At 31.8% G+C, this 7,670-nt stretch overlaps 1 protein-coding gene across 1 annotated transcript; it reads left to right on the forward strand.

The window, feature by feature from the left end:
* On the forward strand, positions 3,636–5,765 carry LOC105160293 (probable S-adenosylmethionine-dependent methyltransferase At5g38780). The gene is made up of 3 exons (XM_011077613.2): positions 3,636–3,789; positions 4,061–4,729; positions 5,215–5,765. Exons 1-3 carry the CDS (start codon positions 3,655–3,657, stop codon positions 5,554–5,556), a joined length of 1,146 nt encoding a protein of 381 aa, XP_011075915.1. The 5' UTR covers positions 3,636–3,654; the 3' UTR covers positions 5,557–5,765.

Here is a 7,670-nt window from a genome sequence, read left to right on the forward strand (position 1 = left end):
TAATATTCATATATATAAATATATATATATATATATAAATTCAATTAGCTATACTTATATTTATATCAAATCTCCAAAACAACTCTATTAACACAAAGAGCTGCTCAACCTTCTATCTTGTCTTCACATCCTATAATAGGAATTATACATATAATCAATATATATAGAATATCATAATTTCTAAATAAAATATTATATAATATTCGCACGTGTTTCACCAATCTTTTAATATTTCATTTATATTAAAGTTCAAATTTCTGTTTCATTTTTTTTAAATAACTACACTTTCTAAACTTTTCAAGGATATATTTAATTTATCAACTACCTCATTGGAATTCATTTAATCAAATCCCTTATATATTATAACTGTCGTTTTTAATAACATCCTTAAATTGAATTATCACGATAATTTCATTTTCTTTCTAATAACCATAATATTTCTCAAATACAATTTTTCTAATATTTCTTAAATATAGTTTTCGAATATTTTTGTGAATTTTCTATCGATTTATTGTTACTAAATAATTTAATTAAACATCAATACATATAATTACGTATTTGGTTAATAAGTCCGATGAAATTATGTAAATTAACTATAATAATGATGAAATCTAACAAATCTAGTAATGTAACTAACTATAACATTTTTATATCAATTGTGATATTTAATCCGACACTAATTTAAATAACCAAACTCATAAAATATTTCAATTAAACAGTAATCGTACTATATAAACTATTTTTAATAAATGAATTAATCAAATAATATAATTATATAAATTAAATACAGAATTTTTTATACTTTTTTTCCTCTCGCGTTAACGTGTCGTGAGAATTAGTGTGAGAGTGTGTGTTTATATTTTAATTGTTAATCAATTTAAGCCAACCATATATACTATTATGTAGGGACGCGGTGGGTGCCCCTCCTTTTTTTATTTATTATTTTATTTTATTTTATTTAATCTTTTTAATAATTATCATTACGCCGTATTTAATTTTCTAATTAATATAATTTGCTATCAAATATTATAATGAGTTTCAATTTATTTCGTTCAAATTTTAATATATCAAATTTCGATCTATAATTTATTAAAATAAAATGTAAATTTTCTTAATAGTTACCAATTAATCTCTCAATTATATATAAAATCCTAAGGACATCACACCGTAATTATTAAAATAATTAATAATAATTTTCTTTTAAAAGAAAGAAATGAATTAAATGATAAATTCTAGAATTCAAAAATTAATACGACAAACTTTTTTTCTTTTTCTTTAATAATAGTATGGAAAATTATTTATTTAGTTCTTTAAGTTTGTCTGTTATTTATTTTAGTTCTTTAAATTTACACATTTTAGTTTTAGCTCGTAATTTTCAAAATTGCTTAATTTTAGCCTTTTGACCCAATTTCGAATAATTTTCCCCCTACACAGCTTTTTAAGAGCAATTTCAGTCCACATATATATATATATATCTATTTATTTTGCATCTTGTAGCTAATGCCCCCTAAAATGATATAAGAATTTAGGTTTATTGAAAAAAAATATTTATATATATTAGAATATTAGGATGGACTATTATTTTTTATCATCAAAGGATAAAAGAATCATAAATTAGATTAAATGATCAAATTTACGTAAAATTAATAGATAAAAGCTAAATTTAATATTTATCAAAAATAAAAGATGAATATGAATTCATACAGTGTTGTAGGACGAAAATTTTCAAATTTTCAAATAGTATAGATACTATCAAGATATGTCATAGCCAATTATGTCCAGTGAAGAAGGATCATGTGACCACGAATTCTTATCTTTTTAAGTGATTCATATGTGACCACGAATTACAATCAGTCATATATTACAACACGAGATTCTTATTTTTATATTTATGATGGGGACAATTATACTGTCCTTTTTTTAGAGTTGGTATAATTACACGTAAATTTTGTATGATATAAAAAATTATATTCAGTACTCATAATGTTTGTTTAATTTAATAAGTAGGTCTATCTGATAGTAAAAGTCACAAAATTTATTGAAATAAATAAGAATATTGGCGAAAATTCATATTTACCACAGTTGACTTACAAACTATCAAATAATTTTTGCTACCAGATTATCTTTATATAAGTGAAAGTGTACTTCCTCACATATATTAGTTTATCTATAAAGGTAGTTTGATTTGAAAATATTTTTTTGACCTATAGTAAAAAAGCAATAATAAGTCAATGAATTTTCATTCAATTTCTTGTTGATATCAAATAAATTTCGTGAATTTCGTCTAACGAATCTATTTATTGAATTGGAACAAATAAATTTAATTTTTTAAATTATAAAAAAATTATATATATTTATACAAAACATTAAATGTGGGGGTGTAGTTCATTTGGGATACAATGAAGACGTTGCGGGTTCCCATACCATTTGAGTTGCATATCCATGCCGTAACATATGATTAAGGATAAAGCATGTCAGTCTTTTTGTTTGTCTGAATGCAGTCATTGGTCGTATACGACCAATAATTTCTCCAAAAGGAAAAAATAAAAAAACTAAAAATCTTGACATTATTCTTAGTGAAATATTTTGAATAATTTTGAGCAGTTGGAGTTTTGGAAGACTGTAATCGTAAAATTCCGGAAATTAAAAAAATTATTGACTTTGTGCCTTTGATACATATAACTTAGTAGAGACTTTGACATTGTAAAATGAATTTTTTTCTTTTTTTTTTTCTTCTTTTAAGATTTTTTTTAATAATTGCGTAAATATAGAAATATAACTTCAAAAATTTAGGACAGTAGATGTAGTCTGAGAGAGTCACATCGATTGTTAGAACACGTGAAACAAGTGCTACTTAAACAAGTACATGCATAAAAGTTCAACTAATCTCACTAGTTATGTTATTCACACAATTTCAAGTTTGCAAAAAATAATTATAACATTAAAAAAATTATACACAAATAAAATTTTATAAATTTAAATAAAAATAGTTGCAATTTTTTAAGAATGCATCACAAATTGGGATCCTTCTTGAAGCTTATTTTTTAATAAAAAAATGCAATCTCCTTCGGATTTCGTGAGGAAAAATCATGGGCTACTTTAAAATATAAGATCAAGATTTTAAATATTTGACGAGTGCCAATGAAGACATAGAATCTTAGTGGTTGCAAAATTTCGTCGTGACAAACAGTTTTTGACTTAAGTTGCAGATTTACTATGTGTTGGTGGAGACCCTATTTTATACTAATGAATAGGGTAGCTTGTGCTCACTTTTATTGGATTGAATACCATGAGCTTTGATATGGATCTGCCCCTTAAGGAGTTGAAATTGAATATAAGTGGTTGAAATTGAATATACTTCGATCCAATTAACTAATTCAAAATAAAAAAAGTTTATTATTTATGTTGGATCAATTCATCAGAGTCGATAAGATCCAAATTTAATATGGGCTTATTGCAGATTAATTATTTCGAACGTGTATAGGGCAAATTTGTTATAAACTTAATTATTAGTTAATTTATTTAAACTTTTAATTGATTATTTATCCCAAAATATTTTGATGTAAACAACAGTCCATCATAATAACAATAATATATATATTATATATATATAGCAGAGTCGTCATACAACAATTAGCGGGCACAGCGCACGTAATGGAAAAGATGAGTAGCAAGAAGACCAAGGTGGATATCATGGGGAACGGGGTTCTGCCAAGACGAACGCTAGATCTCTATGCTATGAATGCTGGAGATGGACCTCGTAGCTATGTCCAAAACTCCTCCTACCAGGTGTAAAATTGATAATCTATGTATTTACGTCTGTGTTTATACATAATCTCAATCTCTATTTGATCGTGTTTATTTTGAATTAATGTTCTATTATTATAGATTCTTGAAATAGCTTTAGTAGAAATAATTAAATTTGTAGAAACTTCAGTACTTTCTTAACTCTTGTCTAAAAGCTCTGTGCAGATATCAGAAAATAGACTGAACTATGCTATATGCAATGAACCTTTTATGAATATCTCTAATCTATTACAATTTGTGTGTTCTTTTCCAGAGAGGAGCGGTGGATATTGCAAAGCCAATCATAGAAGAAGAAATTGCCAGAAAACTAGACATCAAACACCGGTCATCGACCAGCCCGAATGGCTTTTGGGTTGCTGATTTTGGCTGCTCAACTGGCCACAACTCTTTTCCGGCCATGCAAATTATCACTCGAGCTATCTACAGAAAACATGCTTCCTCAGGACTCATCACTTCCCAAATTCCAGAAGTTTTCGTGTTGTTCAACGACGTTATCACCAACGATTTCAACACCCTTTTTACTTCACTTCCACCCCGTAGGCGCTACACTGCAATTCGACTGCCAGGTGACTTCCACAGCCGCCTCCTGCCGGAATCGTCCCTCCACTTTGCTTACTCTTCTTGGGCACTCCAGTGGCTTACGCAGGTGCCAAAGGAGGTGGCGGAAAGAGATTCTCCGGCTTGGAACAACAGGGCAATTCTATACACAAGAGATAGAAAGGAAGTCTGTGATGCCTACTTGAATCAGTATGCTAAGGATATTGAGGCATTCATGGAAGCTAGAGCAGTGGAGATGGTGAGTGGAGGGCTAATGGCCATTCTAGTTCCTGCAGTTCCTGCCTTTTGGAATCCTGAGACAGAATACACCATCCCTTCTGATCTCAACCTTTTGGGATCTTGCCTCGTCGACATGGCCAAGACGGTAACAGCTCCAAGTACATTTTCATGTGTCAAAAGTACTAAAGAAATATGACTTTTTGTAATGATTAATTATTATGATAAAAAAATTAAAACCGCCAATTCATAAGGAGGTCATTCTCAGAAAGCATTTTGCTAAATAAAAAATCTATTTCTGATGCAAAGAATACTATGTTGTTACCTATCTAGGTTGGATAAAATGTCATTGGACTCCAAGTCCATATGTAGAATTATTTTGATACTATCAATCATCTATATTTTTGTGATAAAATATTTAACCAAGATCTCGCTTGTTCAAAACTTTTGAATGTATTGGACGAGATTCAATATCAGCCGCATTGATCATTTATAAACTCTACCAATATTAGATCGATCCTGGCTTATATATCTTAATTCCACTCATTCGCTCGAATCTATGTAAACAGAAATCATGACAAGAATCAACAAATTATAATGTATAATTTTCAAATGCTGTCAATGTCCTTGCAGGGAAAGTTCAGTGAAGCAAAAGTAGACTCATTCAACCTCCCTTTCTACTTTACCACCCCAGAACAGTTGAAGGCCATATTAGAGAGAAGCCACAGTTTCACTCTTGAAAGATTGGAGATACTAAACAACCCCGGAAAGTACACCTTGCCCAGTGTCAACGCCCGTGCAGCATTCTACAGGGCTGTCCTTGAAGGACTGCTGACAGATCACTTTGGAAGTGATATCATCGATGAATTGTTCACCCTATACATGGAGAAACTTGCAGCTTTACCGGTGTTCCTGAACCCTGACAAAGACAAATCTACAGTGATTCTTGCTGTCCTCAAGCGAAGATCCGAATAATTTTACAATACCGTGGATTCAGAAGGGATCTCCATGTCACAATAAGCATTGCATTTTGCAGTATTCCATGTTGTTGTTTATTTCCTTTCGGTTGTAAATTTCTCTGTAATATCAGTTTCTTCTTGCTTAGAAGTTGAAGCTTTTCATACTTTGATTTTCAGCATATAAACTGTTGGCGTGCTTTTGACATTTATTTCCCATTGATTCAATTCGATCAGTATTTTGTTATAAGTTGCTAAAAATTTTACAAGTCTGGCAAAATATACATAGGTACGTATAGGAACACAGCATGTTCACCTTCCTATAATTAGCCTTGGAGATTATTAAAACATGCCGTTTGTTCAACACTTAAAGTATTACACTAATACACTGTCTGTGATCAGATGATTCGTAGGTTAACCTTACCACTGCCGTTTGTGGATAATTAGCGAATAGTTACAATCATAACCATTTTTTGTCGTTTAATCAAATTAATTAGACTCTTTGCAGAGTTGTTTCGACCATTGATATATGATGCAGCTAATTGTAATGCATTGTTACAATTAAGGTTAGACGGCTGGCTTCATTGGTATAATCACTCGATCTAGTAACTCCCTTCTTACCATTATGTTTATTTTTCCTGGAAAGGAAAGGCAGGCTGCCTAGCTACTAATTAATCTGTTTGACACCTTTGTCTGAAACTACCTTCTTAACAAATTAAATTTGATGTGGATACAATGACTAGCAACGCAATTCTAACATGGCATGTGATCCGGGTCGAATTATTCTATCTCCTGCGACGATCTCACAGCTGTACGATTAACTCTTCCGGAACAGGTTTTGGATCCCCTGAGAATAAAACAAGAACCGTGAGCTCGTCGGGTATGTCCCCGACAATGACCCTCCGACGCTCAAGTTAGGTTGATCGAGAGAAATGTATGCTATCTCAAAGTTCGATCTCAATAAATGTATAGCAGTTACCTCATTTATGGCGTATCGGGGTCTATTTATAGTACACAGTTGTACGGAAAGCACTGGGCCACGTGGCCTCATCTGGTTGATCCCATTTTAATCGAATGGCCGTCATTGTCCGGGTCTTCTGTCAGCTCCTACGACCCGGGTCGGGTCCTCCGCGACCCGCCCGTTGTGAAGTACGCGGATCCGGTCGCGGAAATGACCATGCTACCCTTAATGAAGGGCTTTTCGGTCTTTTTGCGGGGGGATTATACATATACCCATCAGCATGAACGATAATCACTTCATGCGTATGAATTCAGGTCAGTACGAAGTTGATTTCTTGGATTCAGACATACTATATATATATATATATATCTATTTATGTATGCTCAAAACATAAAGGGAAAGCACTGTAAGTTGTATTGCACCAACTCAACTGGAATTTCCTACCATAGTTTATTATGAGAGTGTTTGTAAATACTTCTACTTTTGAAGAAATGATTTTTATAAAAAAATATTAAAATTTATAGTAAAATTAAGATTAGGTAGTCTTTGTAATAAAAAAATAAAAAATAAATAAAAATTATATTGTAAAATGTTTAGAGGACATTCAGTTCTGAAACAATGATCGATGCCTCTATAAATTCTTACCTTAGAATCCCAACCACATGAAAAAAAAAAATTCCTTATCTTGAATTCTTTTCTTTTTATGTGATTCATATGGGAAGAAGAATTACAATCAATCATATTTTAGAGCACGTGATTCATATTGCTGCATTTGAATCGAAACCAACAACAATAATTCCTTATCCACATCCCCTCCGATTTTGACATCCTGATCCCTGCCACCTTCGACCGTATGCATCGTCCTCCCGAGGGGTTCACTGCTTTTTCTATCAAACACCTCGATGCCGGGTTGAGATTCCCTCTGGCTCCCCCGGTGGCCGCGATCTTAAATAAGTTGGGGTTGTGTCCCATGCAGCTTTCCCCGAATTCCATTACCCATATAGTCCTTTTTGTGGTAATGATGCGATATCTAGAGTTAGAACCCAGTTTTGATAACTTTTGGAGTTTATATTTCTTCACCACCTCGAAGCGATCTGGTAGTCGGGGTTTTTTCTATCTTTCGGCCAAACCAGATTGCGGGTATCTGAGCGCCCTGAAGTCGAATGTAGGAG

The sequence above is a fragment of the Sesamum indicum genome, linkage group LG1 (genome assembly GCF_000512975.1).
Source record: "Sesamum indicum cultivar Zhongzhi No. 13 linkage group LG1, S_indicum_v1.0, whole genome shotgun sequence".
Classification (NCBI taxonomy): domain Eukaryota; kingdom Viridiplantae; phylum Streptophyta; class Magnoliopsida; order Lamiales; family Pedaliaceae; genus Sesamum; species Sesamum indicum.

Coding starts and splice junctions, on each gene's coding strand:
- LOC105160293 (XM_011077613.2), top strand. CDS start 3,655: ATGGAAAAGATGAGTAGCAAGAAGACCAAGGTGGATATCATGGGGAAC. Junction 3,790..4,060: donor TCCAAAACTCCTCCTACCAG/GTGTAAAATTGA, acceptor GTTCTTTTCCAG/AGAGGAGCGGTGGATATTGC. Junction 4,730..5,214: donor TCGTCGACATGGCCAAGACG/GTAACAGCTCCA, acceptor ATGTCCTTGCAG/GGAAAGTTCAGTGAAGCAAA.